This window comes from Artemia franciscana, chromosome 19 (assembly GCF_032884065.1).
Source record: "Artemia franciscana chromosome 19, ASM3288406v1, whole genome shotgun sequence".
Lineage (NCBI taxonomy): Eukaryota > Metazoa > Arthropoda > Branchiopoda > Anostraca > Artemiidae > Artemia > Artemia franciscana.
The window spans coordinates 18,970,458-18,994,634 of record NC_088881.1 but is presented as its reverse complement, the minus strand read 5'-3'; the positions used below and the strand labels follow the sequence as shown (position 1 = coordinate 18,994,634).

Below are 24,177 nucleotides of genomic sequence, written 5' to 3'. Positions count from 1 at the left end.
GTTGGGATTCCAATGAGCTAACTCAGGCATAATCACATGAATTTTTGGTTGGAAAAAGGGCTAGATAAAACAAAACAAAAAAGAAAACAGGCAAATTATTAGAAAAATAGCCCCCTGCGTATAAGCAAAAAAAATAAACAGTCCTGGTTCGAAGTAATATACCAAAAACTGAAGATACCAAGATATACAAATACTAACAGAGCTAAAAAGCAAAATGAAATAATATGTATAAACAAACAAAAAAGTGATAGATAGATATTCAATTGGGACCTTCTAGTTATTACCATAGTAATATTAACTGTTAATTCAAACCCAAAAAAGTCATATACAAAAATGAATATAAATCAAAAGCTAAAAACTAATAGGTATAATAAATAAAACCGATATTCAATTGAAAACCTTTCAGTAATTACCATATGAAGATAGAGATACAATATGGATCTTTTAAAGATGCAATATGGATCTTTAAATCAAGTTCGAAAATACCCAAAGATCTCATGAATTTTTTATCAGCATAAATCTAGAACCATATACCCTGAAGCATAAAATTAACTAACCATCTAGAAAAATGAATTAGTATTCTAAAATTTGGCGAGATGCTACAAGGTATAAGTCAGGTGTAGACAAATTTTCTGGACAAGGCTAATTTGATCTTTTTAAACTTGGGGGGGGGGGGTAACTTTTCTTGTCAGTCTGAACAACACTGTCGCACGGCCTCATGCCCTGCATTTTTTTTTACAGATACAGCGAAATTCGTTCTGTCTTCTTTAATTTTGCCAAATATTTGCTCCAGATGCCAATATGGACACGTAAGTCGAAATCGATCAATATATATGGCATCATAGACCAAGAAATAGGATTTTCAAAATTTCGTGGAACCGTAAAACGAAAACATCAAACCTAGCTACGGTTTAGTGTTCTTGTTCGAATAATAATATAGCCATCGGTTGTTAATGTAATTGTCCGTTGTTTGCTTTTGTCTTTTTCATTTATTGCTCCGGCCTCTTCATGTTTTTATACGCGGGTTTTCAAATAAATAAATAAAATAAAGTTGTCGATAACGCTGTTCAAGTGTAATTTTGTACCGAGCAAAACTACTGTATTTTCTTCTGTAATTTTTAATTTCCCTGATTCTAAAACTAATGAATGTTTTCCGCAGTTTTTGCAAAATTCTTTTTAAGATGTCTTTTTTTGTAAAATTCGTGTGGTTTAAAAATAAAGATACAAGAGATACAAGTTAGTTTGATTAGAAAGTTTCCTAGCCCATTTATTCAAAGTAAAAATTCCCTGCCTTAAAAACGTACAAACTCATGGACAAAAACACACACACACACCAATAAATACAGACACAGATCAAGAAATATTACAAATATAAATAGACCCAAAGGCTCGGTATTTAGAAAAGATATCCCTCTAGAAAGGATATTTATACAAAAGGGATACTATATCATCGGATATATTTCCGATTGAATAGATGCAATCGCCGATGTGGATTTGGATGTTAATATCATATGGATGAATGGCTATCAATTGAGATCCCATTTGGACAACATCTGCCACACAAAAGTATAGTACAATAATATACAGTTTATATTATCTATATAAAAAAAGACAAAAATACTGCGAAAATGCAAGAAGATGAATCAAATATGGATCACTGGGAAAATTTACAAAAAAAAAGACTTTGACGAAGAAGGATAGACTAGGAGAAAAGATCCTAAAGCTAGGAAAAAAATAACGAGTTCATATTTCGAGTATTAGCAGAAACATTCAGAAAAAGTGAATTGAATGATTTTTGATACTTTTGGCTTTCGTAAACATAACAATACAACCAAGACAAGACAGATAAGACAGAGGGGGAGGCGTTAAAAAATGCCCCCACCCGAAGTCTCGTGTATTTTGACAACTTATATGCAAAGTCCCAGTTTTATGGTGCAATGATGAAATTAACCCCCACTACTTCAAAATAAATTCCTTGCTGAAAAGAAGATATATCATATAAAGTTGTTTTTTTTTGTTTTTGTTTTTTGTTTTTTTTTTTTTCAATCAGACACTGCTTAAATAGTTCACTTGCTGTCAAAGCCCTTTCAACTTTATGAGCATTGTTTAGTTTAGCTTATTTGCCTTGTTTTTCTTCTTAGCATCCTATTTCAAATAAAGCAACATACATCAGCCACTTGTAGAGATATTTAATTTGGGTAAGGAGGGGGGACAACTGATATTTAGAAAAAATGGAAAAATAGTGAAATATAAGGAAGAAGCTTCATTTACTATTAAAAATAGAGGAAACATGTTCTTTTCAAGGTAAGAGCAAAACCAATACTAATACAGCTATCCGTATCTACAGATGGATAATGAAAGTGTATAACTCAGCAGCAACAATGGAAAAAACGTTATAAAGCAGGTTTTGCTAACCTGAAAGATATAGCACAGCCTCTGAAGCTCAGCACACTTTATCGACTGGCCCGTATCCATTCTTTATGTCGTATACGGCTCTCAATATATTTAGCCATTGTTTTTTTTTTTTTAAAATATGTTCTAATCTCTTCTTTCTTTACAGAAATAGATTGGTTAAAAACTCGAATTTTTATTTCCCAGAATTTACTTTGCAGTATCATGAAGGTAGGTGTAAAGGATACAGCACTGGTTCTTACAGTCACGGCTGGCGGTCCTGATCTGCGTTTTGGGACCCTTCAGCCAGGGTGTACAATGGGGGTTGGGGGGCAGGCTACCATGTGCTTTCACACGTATTTCCTGTTTACCTTCCCCAAATTTCTCCAGGTCCTCACTTGGAGCTGGGTTGACCAGGAATTACCTTTTCATGGAAAACCACCGGTTATTTAAATCCGTATTATAACAGTGAAAACCTCTAACAATATTTTTTTCCCTTCTACTTTAAAATTTACGTCGTGCAACATAGTGTCTTCTGAAATATACCCCGGCAGAACATTACAAAGTAGCTTCCTGTTTCCTTGAAAAAAAAGTTCTGTTACTTATGTCACTTTAGGACCGAAATTTGCTACGGGGGCAACTACGCCTCCAAAACCCGTTTGCAATATCTCAAGAAATCTAAAACTACAATGAAAAGGAAAGGGAAAAAATCATTGGAACTTACAGTTTTATTAATTATAGTCATATCTTCTTCTATATAAACAGCCATTTCTGGCTGTTGAATACAATCCAAATTCGTCCCGTGAACTGAAATCATTCTCCCTCCGCCAGAAAAACTTTTCAATGGCTTTATTTCCAATATACTAGGATCCTTAATGTAACTGAATGGACGATTTGTCAAGAATTTCGTCGCATTGTCGATGCTGACCGTCAATCGTGATATTTTACGTTCACCATCTGCTTTTGACGTTGTGCAAACTAGTCTGGTTCGGGTGGATTGACTAATATTGACAGTGCAGGGATAATTATCTAAGTAGGCAGAGATATTGGTGCCAATGTTTAGGTGTTGCCCAGAAATGGTGAGCTTGGTTCCACCACTCTGGGGACCAAAGAGGGGGTGTACTTTCTCTAATTGAATATCCTAAAAAAGAAGAAAGCTATTAGAACCAAAAATTAAAGAAAACTGGGCCTGTTATTTGATTGTGTGGAAGGCCTTTAGCTAATTTGCTCCCAATGAGCCACATTCGTTATAAACTAAGACTTTGGAGTCAGAGTCGGGAGAACAGCTTAGCATACTTAAGATTAAGAGTCTGGGGAAATAAATTAACTCCAAATGGTGAAATACCCCTTCAACTGAATAAAGACTCTAGACAATTGCTCAAAGTACCCCAAGTTTAGTACCTAAATTCAAGAGTCCGAGTTTAAGTTGGTGTCATAAATTAACAAATTATGGGAGTAAAATATGCTACAATTTTGGAACCCTAGGTCGACACTCACATATTACAGATCCGGAAACTCCAAACACAAATTACATGAACGCTACTTACTTACTTAGCTCCCGTCTGTTCTCATGGGAATTTGGGCCACTCCCTTTGAGAGAACATGAACAAAGGCTCATTATCATGATTTATCTAGAACTGTTCTGCATAGCAGTGCCATTCTGCTATCGGTACAACTTTTCAATCTACTTCTTTGTCGTGGTGGTATTCCATCCATCGTTTATTAAAGTATTCTTCTCTCGAAGTCAGCAGCTATTCTTTCGACATTTCCAAGCCACGACAGTTGCTAACATCTGAATTTATTTAGAGTCGTATTATGAAATTTCTGCAGTCTTCGCGCCACCTCGTTTGTCATATCATCTGTGGAATTGAACTTGCGTTACGACAGACAAGCCACATTGCGACCGTGAGAAATTTCCTCTCCTTTTCTTTCTTCAGAATCTAAGCCTCATACCCATACAGAGCAATCAACACAACCAGCTGTTGAAGAGATGGACTTTTAGCTGGTTCAACAGTTAGCCAGACTTCCAGATCTTCAATTGTCCCTTGAAGTTAGGGCTAGCAAGAGCTGGTCGACGTTCGATATCAGTGGTATGGCAATTGTCACTAGTTAGGTGGATTCCAAGGTAGATAAACCGGTCAGAAATTCCCACTGTCTGGTCGTCAAGATTAAAGACGGAAGTTTTTCTTTGTCATGGCGAGACACCACCATAGCTTTGGTTTTGCTGGTACTTATTTGCATTCTGAAGAGTTCCGCGACTTGCCAGAGGCAGTCCACCTGCCTCTGGCCTCCATCTGTCTGCCCAGTGTCTGACGGTTGAAGAAGTCTGATCAGTGTCTGCACCATATGCAAGCCTGTAAACAAGAGCCTCCCTATTTTACCACTGTATTCGACTGGTATGAGTGACAGTTCAGTAAACAGATATAGATTCAGCATGTTATGAGACAGAACACAGCCTTGAAAGACACCAGATGAAACTAAAATTCATCTGAGGGTCCATCTGGATTTGTATTTTGCTCCTGGACTGGTTGGATATATTCTTAATAGCCACTATAACTTCACCTGAGACAACATAGAGCTTTAGAATGTGCCACAAGTCTTTCCTCCAGATTAGATCGAAGGCAAAAAAAAGAAAAAAAAAATTCAGTTGTACTAGATGAATGGCTCCACTAGCTATGTGACGATGAAGATTGGTCAACAGTCGAGCACAATGGTTGAAAGCTAGCTTTGTATTCGCCCATAAATGAGTCTGTGAAGGCTTTGATCCTACATGGAAGGGTTTTAATCATTAGTCTTGTTTTTCAGCCAAACTGAGGTCAATTTCTTACAAACTTTCTTGAGCCTTTGTTGCATATTCATGCCCTCAATGGACAAGCACTCTCCACAGATGTCATTGCTTCACGTAATAATAAGAAGCTGGCAACAATATTATCAATAGCAAAAGTGGGGGTCATATTAAAGTAGACTATCTTAAGCTATCCGTCTTGGATTTTTTGTTCAATTAGCCAAGGCTGTTTGCTTTTTCATCCAGGCAACCAAGCTGATTTTAATACTAAGAGTGCACTGCTCGAAATTTGCAGGGAGGATCTTTTAATAAAATTCACATAAATTTTCTAAAAACCATAATTAAACCAACTTCAAAGGACATCGTTTTAAATGATTAGCAGTATAATCGGCTAAAATAGCATTGACTTTTATCAATGAAACAAAACTAAACATAATGCGTATAACTGTACATAGGATTGAAACCAGGAAAGAGCGGGGGATGGGTGGGGATTAAAATAAGGTTTTTGAGAAAAAAGTGGAAGCTAATAAAACTCACAGATAGTCTACCCCAAATATGAAAATATTACATAACTATCTGAAGTATAATACATGACATATTACGCACATTATATTTTTTAATACATAAAAACTAGATATATTTATAGTAACTAAAACTTGCTAAACTAGTTAAATAGACATGTTTTAGTATCCTGTATGTTAGGAGATTATTCTTAAACTTTTTGTCTACTGTATATTCAATTGGAATTTATTATTAAATTCAACTATTCACCAAAAAGAAAAAAATCACTCACTCTGTATGAGAACTTAACATTTGATTCCGTAAACCCAGCATTGTTGCCAATGGAGATCGGGCTGTCCATTTCTCGTTTTGCAACACCAGTCCGGCAAACAATGCGCACAGAAACTTGATAGTCAACAAGAGTGCATGGAACGTCTCCAATATGAATTCGGTCGCGTATATCATCTTCTTTCAATCCGAGGTTACTGCCCTCGATTGTCACTAGAGTTCCACCTTCGACTGGTCCACTTAAGGGTTTAATCTGAAATATAACAAATTCATTTTTTTGAAGTCAAACTTTCCATTACAAGGGATGAAAACCTTATTTTGTGTAAAAATCTGCTACAGAAATGGCAACTCTGTTCCTCCACAATATGAATGGAAAGGAATAGTTCAACCCAAATTTTGCCTTTTCTCAGAAACAGAGAAAAAAAAAACATTTAGGAAAATTGCTTATTTATTCATGGACTCACAGAAACCACCTAGTTCGAAATCACCTATCGCTTTGTTACATATGTGCATATGCCAAACGACGTAGGAGAGTGGGTTTCAGAAGGATTTTCCTTCTTGAACAATTTTCTTTCCGGAAAGCAGTAAGCGCATTAATAGAAGCAGAAGAAATTTCTTGTACTATTAATTTTTTTTGGCAGTAATTTATGGCCTCGCAGCTTAAGCTGGTAGGAAATCAAAACAAATACATAAATCTTCTGTTTCTGTCATTGAATATTCATCGATTCTTCAATGAGATTCTTTGAACCCGAAAAAAAGTAACAGTTTCTCATTTATTATTTATTAACTTTGGATAAAAAAAACTATTTCTTTGTCTGTCTGAACCAAACAAATACAAATATGATGATTCAACTGCACTTCAATTACCAAAATATATAAAGGTATATAATACACTTTTATATTTAAAAAAGTCCTTTTTCATGATAAGACATTTATCAATCATTTTCGCTCGCCATTAAATCTATTAGAATTCTTTTTTTAATCATCTTTTTTACTCATCCATTTAAGGTTTTTTCTTCTTAAGGCCTAGCCAAAGTCCAAGCATTTAACTCCCTAGTCAATTCTTTTTCTTAGGCGGCAATTCGGTTAAATACAAAGGTATCAGTTTTCTTCGTCGCTTCAACTAAACAAACATAAGAAGGTTGAACTTAAGGGGTTTATCACTCAAAATTACGATTAGATGCAGGTTATCCTTAGCAATTCTTCTTGTAATTATATATACAATATAATTTTTAAATGTATTTATTAACCGGCAGTTTGATGGGTGCACGCTACTCATTCTTTAGACTCTGTTTAAACAGGTTACAACTAGCTAATACTTGACTGAATCGCTCCTGAACAATCCGAGTGGTTAGTCCCTTGGTGTAATTCATGCATTCTCACACGCTCCAATTACAGCTGGATCTAGTCTTTTGAGGGGAATTTTTGACTTCGGAACCCAAATATGTAAAGTATATGAAGGGACCGCAGCCAGGAAGTATATATCATAGATATAGGTTTCTGATTGTTGAATAGAAAATTTTTTGTTCTATTTTTTGATACACCACAACAATAGTGTCAAGTATAGCAATCTAGAATGCAAACCCGACACAGGTTTTATAATTATTTTGGAATTATAAAAAAAAATTGTCGGCTTTAAGATTTGATTAGATCAAAATACTCACTAGATTTTTGTATTTCTATTGATATAAAAACCGGCGAAATAACTAATTCAGGAACGTCAGGCAAAGTCCAAATGTTTAACATGGGAGGTATAGGAAGATTCCTTAAGAGTGCGTCCTGCCCTAACAGAAAAAAAACCATCGGATGTGTTTTACTGTTTCTATTCTTGTAATAGAATTTTCATTCTTTTGCTTACGTTCTGCTTTATTTGTTAGTAATATTATATTATCATATTGTAGAATTAAACTTTTGGGTCTAATTTTCATCCTTTTTTTCAGCGGTGTCAATTGGGCGGGATAGGGGGAATATGCCCTCCTGATTGGTTTGACCCATTATATTTCGAAAAATACCTATTTTTTTGGGGGGGGTGTTCCTCATTGAAAATATCTTTTTTTGTATTTTCATTGAAAATACTGAAAAAGTGACAATTCCCTCCTCCCTTAAAAATGGAGAAATACTCCACCCTAAATTCTCGTGAATTCACGCCACTTACTTTTTTATTTAATAATAATAGTTTATCAAAAGCCTACATAACCTGAGAAAAAAATGACATTGAAAATTGCTTCACCGCAACACGCATTTGCTTCCAACTTATTTTCTTCCCAAATCATGACATTATTAGAATCAATTTTGAATATTTTTTTCTAATCCTACTTCTTAATATTATAGTTACAAATATTTTTGTTTGACCTTGATCAGGTCCAATATTCCTAATTAAGTTTCAGAAAGTAGTAGCGAGAGCTCAAACATGGAAGAAGTCTTGAAAAAAACTTCCAAAAATAGCCGAAAATCAATTATATGAAAAAATTATTACATATCGGAAGAGAAAAGGGCTTAAATATCCCCCCTGTTCAATGTCTTACTCCTTGTTTCTTAAATTAAGATAATTGCTTTAATAAAACTATGTTTCCACTATGACAACTTTCTTACATTTTTTTGTTTACTTCCCTTATTTCCTTCTTTTGCATGTAAAATTTTTTAACAACTCTACTTTTTTGGTCTTCGTATTGCGCAACAGAAGGTAGATAGTCTACAACGGATAATAAAAGATAATTCTTTTACAGTCCCCAATTTCCTTAATTTACTTTCCAAATTTTAATTACTCTTTATGTAGAATCTAACACATCGCCCATTTAATTATTTTATTGACTACATCGTTTTTTGACTGCATTATGAGCATAAAAAGGGTGCCACCAAAAATTCCTACCATCGACCTTTACAAAACCTGTTTATAAAGAAAACTTGTACAAACTTAGGCAAAATCTTTTAGAAACCAGTTTTTATTTGAATTTTTCAATATTTTTTTAAAATTTAGTTAGTTGGCCCTAAACAGCCCAAACATACAAATTAGAATCACTTAATAAGGGTTTCTCCTTCTAGACCATGCATATACAGAGACACACACACACACACAAAAATCCCTTTTGCGATTTATTAAACTCTTTTCACTGAAAATTTCATATCAGTAACAGCAAAAAACTGAAGTGAATAACCACGTTGACCAGTAAATGGGCGTGGTTTATGTAATAAAACAATTTTTGTAGAAATTCAGAATAGCCTACAGACTAATGATTTCTCTTCTTTTTTTCTTAGAATTAAGTAAGTCAGTTGTCTTTTTTTAGAATTTAATAGACAAAGGTTTTTTGTTTGTCATTTATGATTTTTAGCTATATAGAATGTCTTAACGGAACTACAAATTTAATAGTCAAGCTTTTGTGGTTTTGTGCCCCCAACCCCCTCATGATAAAAATACAAAATTAGTAGTTTTTTATCAGTATATTATTTTCACGTTTAATATTTACTTACATCAATCTTTTTTCTCTCTCTCTTTCTCTCTTCTAAATGATTTATGTTTTAATTCATGCAGCCTTATTCCCCCTTCCTATTCTGGAATACCAAAAAGCTTTAATTTCAAGTTTTGGACAAAAGAGACACTCGCCTTCAGCTCCTTAAAATTATCGAAGTGAGTAAATGTACATTACGACAAATACATACGACATCTTCAAGAGTAAAACCTATAAGGGGGGATTCCATTTCAAAAAGACAACTCTTTAAGGAACAACTCGAAAAAGAAAAACATGCATAAAACTAACTAAATATAAAAAGATAAACACCTAAATTAAATGGAGCTCATGTATGTTATTTAAGCTAAAAACCAAATGTGGGATGGAAGGGAGGAGGGTCTGTTTCGGAAGAGTGAACTTTGATGTGGCAAGACTCAAACAAAAAGAAGATAGCCTTAGAAAACGCAGAATAAAGCGTAGGCAGTGATCAAAACAAATTAGAATCTTTGACAACAGCTAAAAAAAGAATAAAAATAAGATTTCAGCTTTACATCTAAAAATCTCCATGAAAAGAACAAAATTAAACGAACAAATAGACTGGACAACAAAAAGTACAAGAAAACAAGAGCTAAGAGCTCATATGGCACTTGTGACGAGGTCGGAAGAGCCGAGAGCTCATATGGTACGAGGTCGGAAGAGCCAAGAGCTCATTTGGACGAGGTCGGAAGAGCCAAGAGCTCATTTGGCACTTGTGAGAAGGTCAGAACCTAAAGTAAAACTTTATAGCACAAGATCCTTCTAAATATCAAATTTCATTAAGATCTGGTCACCCTTTCGTAAGTTACAAATACCTCAATTTTCAAAATTACCTCCCCCCTCCCAATTCCACCAAAGAGAGCAGATCCGGTCCAGTTATGTCAGTCACGTATCTTAGACAGGTTTCTATTCTTCCCATCCAGTTTCATCCTGATCTCACCGCTTTAAGTATTTTCTAAGATTTCCGGTCCCCCCAACTGCCCCCCCCCCCCCAATTACGTTTGATCCGGTTGAGATTTAAAATAAGATATCAGAGTTACGAGGTCCTTCTAAATATGAAGTTTCATGAAGATCCGATCACTCCTTCGTAAGTTAAAAATACGTTATTTTTCTTATTTTTCAGAATTACCCCCCCCCCCCGCAATTGAGCGGATCCGTTCCAATTATGTAAATTACGTATGCAAGATTTTTGCTTATTTTTCCAACCAAGTTTCATCCCAATCCTTCCAATCTAAGGGTTTCCCATCATTTTAGGTCTCCCCACCCCAAACTTCCCCCAATGTCACCAGATCCGGTCAGGATTTAAAATAAGAGCTTTGAGCCACGATATCCTTCTAAAAATCAAATTTCATGGAGATCCAATCACCCATTCGTAAGTTAAAAATACCTCATTTTTTCTAATTTTTCAGAATTAACCCCCCCCCCCAACTACCCAAAAGAGAGCGGATCCGTTCCGTTTATGTCAATCATCTATCTAGGACTTGTGTTTATTTTTCCCACCATGTTTCATCCCGATCCCTCCACTCTAAGTGTTTTCCAAGTTTTAGGTTTCCCCCTCCCAACTCCCCGCCCCCATCACCAGATCCGGTCGGGATTTAAAATAAGAGCTCTAAGACACGATATCCTTCTAAACATCAAATTTCATTGAGATCCGATCACCCGTTCGTAAGTTGAAAATACCTCATTTTTCTAATTTTTAAGACTTACTCCCCCCCTCCCAACTACCCCAAAGAGAGCAAATAAGTTCCGATTATGTCAATCATGTATCTGGGACTTGCGCTTATTTTTCCCATCAAGTTTCATCCCGATCCCTCTACTCTAAGTGTTTTCCAAGATTTTAGGTTTCCCCCCTCCAACTCCCCCCAATGTCATCAGACCCAGTCGGGATTTAAAATAAGAGCTCTGAGACACAATATCATTCCAAACATCAAATTTCATTAAGATCCAATCACCCGCTCATAAGTTAAAAATACTTCATTTTTTCTATTTTTCCGAATTAACCGGCCCCTTCTCCCCCCCCCCAGATGGTCAAATCGGGAAAACGACTATTTCTAATTTAATCTGGTCCGGTCCCTGATACGCTTGCCAAATTTCATCGTCCTAGCTTACCTGGAAGTGCCTAAAGTAGCAAAACCGGGACTTTAGGTTTTCCCCCTCCAACTCCCCCCAATGTCATCAGATCCGGTCGGGATTAAAAATAAGAGCTCTAAGACACAATATCATTCCAAACATCAAATTTCATTAAGATCCAAATACCCGCTGATAAGTTAAAAATACTTCATTTTTTCTATTTTTTGCGAATTAACCGGGCCCCCACTCCCCCCCAGATGGTCAAATCGAGAAAACGACTATTTCTAATTTAATCTGGTCCGGTCCCTGATACGCTTGCCAAATTTCATCGTCCTAGCTTACCTGGAAGTGCCTAAAGTAGCAAAACCAGGACTGACAGACCGACAGACAGACCGACAGACCGACAGACAGACCGACAGAATTGGCGACTGCTATATGTCACTTGGTTAATACCAAGTGCCATAAAAAGGGTAAAAAGAGTAAAAATACATAGATGAAAAAAACGAAGAAGCTTACATATAGAAAATCATCATAGTTCTTCGGCAAAAATTTTAAACCAGCAACTCTTGATCATAACACTGGGCACAATTCCAGTCAAACTGAAGCAATAACAAAAAGTGCAGTTTATTTAGTTATTTAAGTTAAGAAGTTAAAATTGTATTAGGGTGCTAAAGTATATTTTCTCCGGGGTAGAAGTGAATGTAGAATCAAAAGAAAAGCAAAATTTAGATATTTTAAAATCAAAAGGAGAGGTCCTTCGAGGAACACAGACATCATTCCTTCCCTCTGGAGTTGGTATAGCATAAATATTGTGCAGATTAAGCATTCGGCTCATATTTTTCACGAAATAAAATAATTGATACTGTTACAAAACAAAAATTATGTGAGTCAATTTTTTAACAACTGCGGAAAAAGGGAAGTTTTATTACGAGCTTAATAAAAAAAGGTAAAGGATACGGCATTAGACTTTACAGTCCGTACCGGCGGTGCTGATCTCCGTTTCTTGGCCCTTCAGCCAGGAAGTGTAATGGGGGGTTGGGGGCCAGCCATCCTGTGCTTTCGCACACCCTTCCTGTTTACCTTCCCCAGATTTCTCCAGGTAACCATTTAGAGCTGGGTCGACTCTGGCTAAGCTTACAGAGTCACGCCACTGACCCCCGTACCAAACTGAAGAATTGGGTACACCGGGATTCGAACCCGCGTCCTCTCAGACAAGGGATCCCGAATCCAGCGCACCAACCCACTCGCTTAATATCGACCTAATAATGCTTTACCACAGGTATAACATTCAATAGCAATATTTACTATATAAAAAAAAATCATTTTTTGCATTTCTTTTCAACTATACAACCATACTTTGGACTATACAATTGTAGACTACTTATTTACGCCGAATTTATAAAACAGATCACACAATTTAAGAGGTTACCCATAAATATAAAAATTAACTGCAATCACAACTCGTGTCTTTGGTTTTCATTTTCATTTTGACAAGTTTTTAAATTTTGAATATTTCAGACAATTAATTAATGGCCTTTGCTTTAGCTGCCCGTACTGGTGTTGTCGCAATTGATGGTCCAGGTTGTCGATTTTCACATCTTACCACGTTTGATAGTTCAAGTGTTTGTGCCAAAGAATCATCATTTATAGTAACTGCAACGGCAAATTTTCGTTTTTCGGGCCTTCCAACAGACACTATATTATACAAATAACTGATGCGTTGGAAACTCAACAATCTTATTTATGATATACATGACAGCATATACGAAAATGTTCGTATGCTGTTATATGAAATGCTTATGATACTAGCTGTTGGGGTGGCGCTTCGCGCCACCCCAACACCTAGTTGGTGGGGCGCTTCGCGCCCCCCAAGCCCCCCCGCGCGCGTAAGTCGTTACGCGCCATATTAGTTACGCGCCATTGTAGCTGTGTCCCTGTGTCCCACCTGTGAATAGAGATAGATATAAATATATATTTTTAACTACGTAAAACATGCGAATATACAACATTCTTCGCTGTCCCATTGTCTGTGCATATAAATAGCATTTATATTCCCTGTGTCCCGGTCGTCATTTGTGTCCTGGTGTCCCAGTTTGTAATTTCTCTTTGAGTGTCCCGGTCTGTAATTTCTATTCAAACAATCCCTGTGTCTCAGTCGTCAATTATATATCCCGCCTGTGGCCCCGGCGTCCCCGTTGTAGTTGTGTCCCTGTGTCCCGGTCGTCATTTATATTCCCGGTCGTGATTTGTGTCCGGGTGTCCCAGTCTGTAATTTTTCTTTGAGGTTCCCGGTCGTCATTTATATTCCCTCTATGTCGGTCGTCATTTGTGTCCCGGTCTGTAATTTATTTTTGAGTGTTTTTTCTTTTTAGTTTTTTTTTAGTTTTTTACATTTTTTCAGTTTTTTTTTTTCTTCTTTATTTTTCAGCGTCACTATGAAGTACATATCGCCGAACCTTTGTTTTTTAACTTAAATCTGGTAGGCATTGATGACCTTATCCAAGTCAAAATCCCAAACCCAATCATCATCGCTATCATTTTCAGTTTTGATATGTTTTGACTCTCGCTTTCCAGGTGGATTTTCATCTAACTGCGCGGTTTTGCGTTCTTTAGCCGCAAGCCTGTTTTCTTGCTGTTCTTGTGATTCCTCGGCACGCTTTCTTTTCTTACTTTCTCTATCAGCTGCAAGCCTGTTTTCTTGCTGTTCTTGTGATTCCTCGGCACGCTTTCTTTTCTTACTTTCTCTATCAGCAGCAAGTTTTTTGGCATAGACTCTTTGAGCAGCTTCCTCGGCTGTTGCCATTGTAGGTTCTTCAGTCATTTTACAATTAAACATTTTTCCGTGAACGCATGTCTTAAATATCTTTAATGACGTCTTCGTCATAGCAAAAATGACAACAACTAACTTCATGACGTCAGTCGACACAGAAACATGACGTCACCTGACAGACAGACACACAGACAGACAACTTATTTTTATATATATAGATACTAACATAGTACATGACGTCATTTGCAAAACCAAAATTAAGGCTCATAACGAATTTTCTGATTTCTGACCCATAAGGTCGTTATTTTATGCAAGAATATTCTAAGATACCAATTTTCCCGAAAAATGCATAAATACATAAACAGTTGTTGCTCGTTTATGAAGACAGTATATATATATATATATATATATATATATATATATATATATATATATATATATATATATATATATATATATATATATATATATATATATATATATATATATATATATGTTTTTAGCTACGTAAAACTTGCGAATATACAACATTCTTTGCTGTCCCATTGTCTGTGCATAAAAATAGATTGTCAGGTTTACCGACTCTTGAACATGCAACATATAATGGTCCATGGGAAAACAATCCGTATTTAGATCTATACCTCATGATTCTAATGATTGCCCTTGAGCTTTGTTGATGGTGATTGCTAATCGACCATTCCCTGTGTCGCCATCGTCATTTATATATCCCCCTGTGCCCCCCGGCGTCCCCTTTGTAGTTTTGTCCCTGTGTCCCGGTCGTCATTTATATTCCCTGTGTCCCGGTCGTCATTTGTGTCCCGGTGTCCCAGTCTTTGATTTCTCTTTGAGTGTCCCGGGCGTCATTTATATTCCTTGTGTCCCGGTGTCCCGGTCGTCATTTATATCCCCCTGTGCCCCCCGGCGTCCCCGTTGTAGTTGTGTCCCTGTGTCCCGGTCGTCATTTATATTCCCTGTGTTCCGGTCGTCATTTGTATCCCGGTGTCCCGGTCTGTATATACATTCGTTTTTTAGTTTTGTTTTTCTCCTTTATTTTTTTCCTTTTTTCTTTTTTTTCTTTTTTAGTTTATTTAGATTTTTAGATTTTTTAGTTTTTTTATTAGTTTTTAGTTTTTTTTTCTTTTTAGTTTTTTTGTAGTTTTTACCTTTTTTTTAATTTTTTTAGTTTTTTTTTACTTATGTCCTGGTCGTCATTTATACTCCCTTTGTCCCGGTCGTCATTTGTGTCCCGGTGCTTTGTTGATTGCTAATCGAACATTCCTTTTGTCCCCGTCGCTTTCTCTTTGAGTGTCGTCATTTATATTCCCTATGTGCCGGTGTTTCGGTCGTCATTTGTGTCCCGATCTCCCGGTCTGTAATTTCGTCAGTTGAAAACATGACGTCAGTCGACACACAAACATGACGTCACCCGACAGACAGACCCACACACACACAGACAACTTATTTTTATATATATATAGATTGTTCCGAGTTTTCATCCGTCACGATGTCTAAGATTGAAAAGGATAAAGTTCAACTGGATGCAAAGTCAATTTATGTTTTTAACGACGTAAAACTTGTGAATATAAAACATTCTTCGCTGCCCCATTGTCTGTGCATATAAATAGATTGTCAGGTTTACCGACTCTTGAACATGCAACATATAACTGTCCATGGGAAAAACAATCCATATTCAGATCTATACCTCATGATTCTAATGATTGCTCTTGAGCTTTGTTGACGGTGATTGCTAATCGAACATTGCCTGTGTCCCCGTCGTCATTTATATATCCCCCCTGTGCCCCGACGTCATTTATATATCCCCCCTGATGAAATAAATTTTTAATTTTTTCCATTTTTTTCTTTTTAGTTTTCTTTTATTGGTTGTTACCTTTTTTTAGGTTTTTTAGTTTTTTTCTTTTTTCTTTTTTTTGAAGTATCTTTTTATTTTTTTTATTTTTATTTTTTTAGTTTTCTTTTTCTCCTTTATTTTTCAGTTTTTTTCCTTTTTTAGTTTTTTTTTCTTTTTTAGTTCTTTTAGTTTCTACCTTTTTTAGTTTTTTTAGTTTTTTAGCTTTTTTAGTTTTTTTATTAGTTTTTAGTTTATTTTATGGTTTTTTCCTTTTTTTAGTTTTTTTTTTTAGTTTTTTACCTTTTTTAGTTTTTTTTAGTTTTTAAGCTTTTTTATATTTTTTTATATTTTTTTTCTTTTTAGTTTTTTTTTGTAGTTTTTACCTTCTTTAGATTTTTGCTTCTTTTATATTAATGCTAAAGCCAAAGTTCGAACCTGGAACCTCTTGAACCTAGAACCTGGAACATAACGCCTTATCAACTCAGCTACATCGGCTTGAATACATTCGTCTTTGAATTGGTATATGATGAAATAATTCAGACGTCATTTCAGTTTTTTCCTTTTTTTTAGTTTTTTTCTTTTTTAGTTTTTAGTTTTTTTTTTAGTTTTTTACCTTTTTTTAGTTTTTTTAGTTTTTTTAGTTTTTTAGCTTTTTTAGTTTTTTTATTAGTTTTTAGTTTTTTTGTAGTTTTTGCCTTTTTTTAGTTTTTTTCAGTTTTTTTTAGTTTTTAGTTTTTTACCTTTTTTTTAGTTTTTTAGCTTTTTTAGTTTTTTTTTTCTTTTTAGTTTTTTTTGTAGTTTTTTCCTTTTTTAGTTTTTTTTCTTCTTTTGTATTAGTGTGAAATAATTCAGACATCATATGCGGACAAACACGACGTCACTCGACATACAGACAGACAGACATAACCCACAAACAACTTATTTTTATATATATACTAGCTGTTGGGGTGGCGCTTCGCGCCACCCCAACACCTAAGGATCACCCAACACCCCAACAGGATAAGCTTGTTTTTGGTTTTACTTGGTTGTTTTACATTTGCTGTTTTTTTTTTTTTCATAGGCATGTATTTTGGGGGTGATACCTGACGCGGGGATGCCATGGATATTCTGTGGTAGCCACAACACTGTGCTGGGTAGAGATTTTAGAGTGGCGAAACCCTATATAGGCCAGTGTATTCTCCTGATGAGCCCTTATGTTGGGTGTTGCCTCTGAATTATTTGTTTATATTATTTTTTCTATTGTTTGGTAAATGACAACTTATACTTATGACGACATGACTGCCTGTCCATGCATTATTCTTTATGGTTGATTGTGTGTGGCTATGCTGTTTGACCTATGTGATTGTATGGATGAGTAGGGTTAAGGCCTCATTCAAGTGCTGGTCTATATTAATCACTAATTTAGGAAAACAGTCTTCCTTTTCTCCTTCTGTCTCCTTTTTTTTTTTTTTTTTTTTTTTTTTTTTTTGTGTTTGTGCTGTAGCATTGGTGATTTCTCTTTTCATTATATATATATATATATATATATATATATATATATATATATATATATATATATATATATATATATATATATATGTTTTTAACTAAGTAAAACTTGCGAATATACAACATTCTTTGCTGTCCCATCGTCTGTGCATATAAATAGATTGTCAGGTTTACCGACTCTTGAACATGTAACGCATAATGGTCCATGGGAAAACAATCCGTATTCAGATCTATACCTCATGATTCTATTGATTGCCCTTGAGCTTTGTTGATGGTGATTGCTAATCGACCATTTCCTTTGTTGCCGTCGTCATTTATATATCCCCCTGTGCCCCCCGGCGTCCCCGTTGTAGTTGTGTCCCTGTGTCCGGGTCGTCATTTATATTCCCTGTGTCCCCGTCGTCATTTGTGTCCCGGTGTCCCAGTCTGTGATTTCTATTTGAGTGTCCCGGGCGTCATTTATATTCGTCAGGATATTGTAGGGCATCGTAGCATCGATGAGTTTAAGCAATTCTTGTCAACTGATTGTTCCGCCTATAAAGAGTATTATCTCGAGGTAAGAACTGATCACCGACCACAACGATTGCCACTTTGTTGATAGTTGCGTATCAGGAGGCATCAATTCGATTGCTGTTTTTAAGCAGAAGCACTAAATTATTATTTTTGTGGAAAAGATGATATATATAAATATATATATATATTTTCTTTTTAGTTTTTTTGTAGTTTTTACCTTTTTTAGTTTTTTTCTTCTTTTGTATTAATGCTAAAGCCAAGGTTCAAACCTGGAGCCTCTCGGACCAAGAACCTGAAACATAACGCTTTACCAACTCAGCTACTTCGGCGTGAATACATTCGTTTTGAGCAGCTTCCTCGGGTGTTGCCATTGTAGGTTCTTCAGTCATTTTACAATTAGAAATTTCTCTTTCAACGGTCTTCTTACAATTAAAAATTTGTCTTTGAACGATATTCTTAAATACCTGTGTCCTGGTCGTCATTTATATTGCCTGTGTCCCGGTCGTCATTTGTGTCCCGGTATCCCAGTCTGTAATTTCTCCTTGAGTGTCCCGGTCGTTATTTATATTCCCTCTGTCCCGGTCGTCATTTGTGTCCCGGTCTGTAATTTCTCTTTGAGTGTTTTTTCTTTTTAGTATTTTTTAGTTTTTTACATTTTTTCTTTTTTCAGTTTTCTTTTTCTTCTTTATTTTTCAGCTTCACTATGAAATACATATCGCCGAACCTTTGTTTTTTTAACTAAAATCTGGTAGGCATTGATGACCTTATCCAAGTCAAGATCCCAAACCCAATCATCATCGCTATCATTTTCAGTTTTGATATGTTTTGACTCTCGCTGTCCAGGTGGATCTTCATCTAACTGCGCGGTTTTGCGTTCTTTAGCCTCAAGCCTGTTTCCTTGCTGTTCTTTTGATTCCTCGGCACGCTTTCTTTTCTGACTTTCTCTATCAGCAGCAAGTTTTTTGGCATAGACTCTTTGAGCATCTTCATCGGCTTTTGCCATTGTAAGTTCATCAGTCATTTTAAACTTAAACATTAATAGATTTCTACGTGAACATATATGTCTTAAATATCTTTAATGACGTCACCGTCATAGCAAAAATGACGACAACTAACTTCATGACGCCAGTCGACACAGAAACATGACGTCACCTGATCCACAGACAGACAACTTATTTTTATATATATAGATAGATATAATTCTAAAATTGTCAGGTAATTTTCTATTTTGAAATAAAATTTAAAAATTATTGCTCAGACAACATAAATATTTTTGATATTTACATAATAGCTTTAGTGGTTGTGGACTGAAAACTAAATATGCTAATCAAATTGGGAATTGCAATCTTTTGGTTTGAAAAGGCAGATCCATTGGAATCATGAGAATGCGTGGAATAAGAAAAGCCTCACCCTCAAAAGGCCCTGTCAAGATTGTTGCCTCTATTACGTTATAACAGACATAACACGACATTTGTGTCCCGGTGTCCCGGTCTGTAGTTTCGTTAGTCGACAAACATGACGTCAGACGACAAACAACTTCATGACGACATACAGCTCAATCCTTATAATGACGTCAGTCGACAAACATGACGTCAGTCGACACACAAACATGACGTCAGTCGACAGACAGACAAACAACTTATTTTTATATATACATATATATATATATATATATATATATATATATATATATATATATATATATATATATATATATATATATATATATATATATATATATATATATATATATATATATATATATATGTTTTTAACTACGTAAAACTTGCGCATATACAACATTCTTTGCTGTCCCATCGTCTGTGCATATAAATAGATTGTCAGGTTTACCGACTCTTGAACATGCAACCCATAATGGTCCATGGGAAAACAATCCGTATTCAGATCTATACCTCATGATTCTATTGATTGCCCTTGAGCTTTGTTGATGGTGATTGCTAATCGACCATTTCCTTTGTTGCCGTCGTCATTTATATATCCCCCTGTGCCCCCCGGCGTCCCCGTTGTAGTTGTGTCCCTGTGTCCGGGTCGTCATTTATATTCCCTGTGTCCCGGTCGTCATTTGTGTCCCGGTGTCCCAGTCTGTGATTTCTATTTGAGTGTCCCGGGCGTCATTTATATTCGTCAGGATATTGTAGAGCATCGTAGATTCGATGAGTTTAAGCAATTCTTGTCAACTGATTGTTTCGCCTATAAAGAATATCATCTCGAGGTAAGAACTGATCACCGACCACAACGATTGCCACTTTGTTGATAGTTGCGTATCAGGAGGCATCAATTCGATTGCTGTTTTTAAACAGAAGCACTAAATTATTATTTTTGTGGAAAAGATGATATATATAAATATATATATATATTTTCTTTTTAGTGTTTTTGTAGTTTTTACCTTTTTTAGTTTTTTTCTTCTTTTGTATTAATGCTAGAGCCAAGGTTCAAACCTGGAGCCTCTCGGACCTAGAACCTGAAACATAACGCTTTACCAACTCAGCTACTTCGGCTTGAATACATTCGTTTTGAGCAGCTTCCTCGGGTGTTGCCATTGTAGGTTCTTCAGTCATTTTACAATTAGAAATTTCTCTTTCAACGGTCTTCTTACAATTAAAAATTTGTCTTTGAACGATATTCTTAAATACCTGTGTCCTGGTCGTCATTTATATTGCCTGTGTCCCGGTCGTCATTTGTATCCCGGTATCCCAGTCTATAATTTCTCTTTGAGTGTCCCGGTCGTTATTTATATTCCCTCTGTCCCGGTCGTCATACAACTTATTTTTATATTTATAGATAGATATAATTCTAAAATTGTCAGGTAATTTTCTATTTTGAAATAAAACTAAAAATTATTGCTCAGACAACATAAATATTTTTGATATTTACATAATAGCTTTAGTGGTTCTGGACTGAAAACTAAATATGCTAATCAAATTGGGAATTGCAATCTTTTAGGTTGAAAAGGCAGATCTATTGGAATCATGAGAATGCGTGGAATAAGAAAAGCCTCACCCTCAAAAGGCCCTGTCAAGATTGTTGCCTCTATTACGTTATAACAGACATAACACGTCATTTGTGTCCCGGTCTGTAGTTTCGTTAGTCGACAAACATGATGTCAGACGACAAACAACTTCATGACGACATACAGCTCAATCCTTATAATGACGTCAGTCGACAAACATGACGTCAGTCGACACACAAACATGTCGTCAGTCGACAGACAGACAAACAACTTATATATATATATATATATATATATATATATATATATATATATATATATATATATATATATATATATATATATATATAGATATATATATATAAATAAGTTGTCTGTGGGTCTGTCGAGTGTCGTCATGAAGTTAGCTGTCGTCATGTTTGTTATGACGATGACGTCATTAAAGGTATTTAATAAAATCGTTCAAAGACAAATTTTTAACTGTAAGAAGATCGTGGACGGAAAAATGTTTAATTGTAAAATGACTGAAGAACCTACAATGGCAACAGCCAAGGAAGCTGCTCAAAGAGTCTATGCCAAAAAACTTGCGGCTGAAAGAGAAAGTAAGAAAAGAAAGCGTGCCGAGGAATCACAAGAACAGCAAGAAAACAGGCTTGCGGCTGATAGAGAAAGTAAGAACAGAAAGCGTGCCGAGGATTCACAATATATATGTGTATTATATATATATATATATATATATATATATATATATATATATATATATATATATATATATATATATATATATATATATATATATATATATATATATATATATATATATATATATATATATATATATATATATATATATATATATATATATATATATATATATATATATATATATATATATATATATATATATACTATATATATATACTATATATATATACTATATATATATACTATATATATAATCTTCTATATATATAAAAATAAGTTGTATGTGTGTTATGTCTGTCTGTCCGCATATGACGTCTGAATTATTTCATCATATACCAATTCAAAAACGAATGTATTCAAGCCCGAAGTAGCTGAGTTGGTAACGCGTTATGTTCCAGGTTCTAGGTCCGAGAGGTTGCTGGTTCAAACCTTGGCTAGGTAAAAACTAAAAAAAAAACTAAAAAGAAAAAAATAAAAACTAAAAAAAAGGTAAACACTACAAAAAAAAACTAAATAAAAAACTAATAAAAAACTTAAAAAGATAAAAAACTAAAAAACTAATTTTCGATTAGCAATCACCATCAACAAAGCTCAAGGGCAATCATTACAATCATGAGGTATAACTAAAAAAACTAAAAAAAGGTAAAAAACTAAAAACTAAAAAAAAGACCAATTCAAAAACGAATGTATATACAGACCAGGACACCGGGAATATAAATGACGACCGGGACACTCAAAGAGAAATTACAGACTGGGGCACCGGGACACAAATGACGACCGGGAGACAGGGACACAACTACAACGGGGACGCCGGGGGGCACAGGGGGATACATAAATGACAACGGCGACACAGGGAATGTTCGATTAGCAATCACCATCAACAAAGCTCAAGGGCAATCATTAGAATCATGAGGTATAGATCTGAATACGGATTGTTTTTCCTATGGACAATTATATGTTGCATGTTCAAGAGTCGGTAAACCTGACAATCTATTTATATGCACAGACAATGGGACAGGGTAATACCCAGCTAAAACTACTCTGAAAATAGTCATGTGATGCCTATAATAGGCAACGGTTTCTTTGGAGTAGTTATTTGGTTTTTCGGATGCTCACAAGAAGTATCTGTGTTTTCTTCTGTGTCTGAAGCCAAAAGGTAAGCGAGTAAAGCCCATTAAATGAACTGCACACATTCATTAGGTCATCATTCCTCTCCATCGTAGGATTTATTGAAGCTTCTTCCGTACAAGTCAAAATCTTTGTAATCAACTCGCCAAAATACAGCTCAGTGAACCACCTTGTGCAGAGTACACCCTGCCAGGAATATTTGAAAACATATTTCGTCGGACGATCGATCGCCACGTGGAATGGACTCCCATCAGAAGTAATCACAGAAAATCCTTCGCTTGAGTCGCTCAAAAGAAGGTTTAATAAGGACTAACCAGTAATAACCAGAATTAGTGACATATCATCACTTGCACTGGAGCCATAAAGAGAGTCGAACAAGGAGGAACAGGAACATACTGTTCAGCTCTTCTGGACATGTTACCCATGTGTTGCCTGTAATTGAAACTCAACTTAGAGAAAACACGCCTCGGGCATAGTATAACATAAATGTTATGGTATGTATATTTTCTATAATTCACGGTCTATGCAATCATCCACACCCTAATGCAGTATGGGCCCTTCCAAACCCTTATTCTAAAAAATAGTCTTTCCTCCGAAAACTATTTTTTTTCTACAAAAGTACGAAGTTTGTTTTTGGCTTTTATTTGGATGTGTGATCAAGCATTAAAGCCATTTATATCTTCCGGCTAAAGTGAATATATTCACATTATTCTGAATGATTCAAACCTTAGATGTGCAACTTTATTGACACGTGAGGGCAAAGTAGACGAGACAGCAAGTTTTAGAAAAATTAAAAGAAAATATCTAATTCTAATTTGCATATTCTTTTATGTTAAAAAAAAAAATTAAGAACTCTGCAATTTTTTGATAATGATGGGGATCATAACCCATATTCTAATGAAAGGTGTTTTTTTTTTATTTAATCGACTTGGGGGTTATTTTAATTTTACAAAGTTTGCTCTATGATTCCTCAAGATTAATTTAAATAAAGAAAAAAGGTACTTGTCTGTTAAACAGTACACACTCAAGAATTAAGCTGTGAAACATATAACAGAAACCGGTTTCTCTTCCTGGATTGGTTATAATTTGCTTATTTTGTGTGAGAAAACTGAAATTTATGTATATTTTTATTAAATATGTAGTATATAAAGGTTGTTAGGGGTTAGGTTAGCTTAAGTATTTAAAATAATGCGTTCTGTGCGGCCTGCTTTCCATAATTCTTTGTCGTAGTTTCGA

At 35.2% G+C, this 24,177-nt stretch overlaps 1 protein-coding gene across 1 annotated transcript in view; it reads right to left on the bottom strand.

Annotated features, from left to right (window-relative positions):
* LOC136039374 (plexin-B-like) overlaps positions 1-24,177 on the bottom strand; it is a gene marked incomplete in the record, with an annotated part of 235,955 nt that overhangs the window by 59,963 nt on the left and 151,815 nt on the right. Inside the window, 2 exon segments of the mRNA XM_065723049.1 lie at positions 3,116-3,532; positions 5,970-6,218. Coding sequence (XP_065579121.1) covers positions 3,116-3,532; positions 5,970-6,218 — 666 coding nt within the window.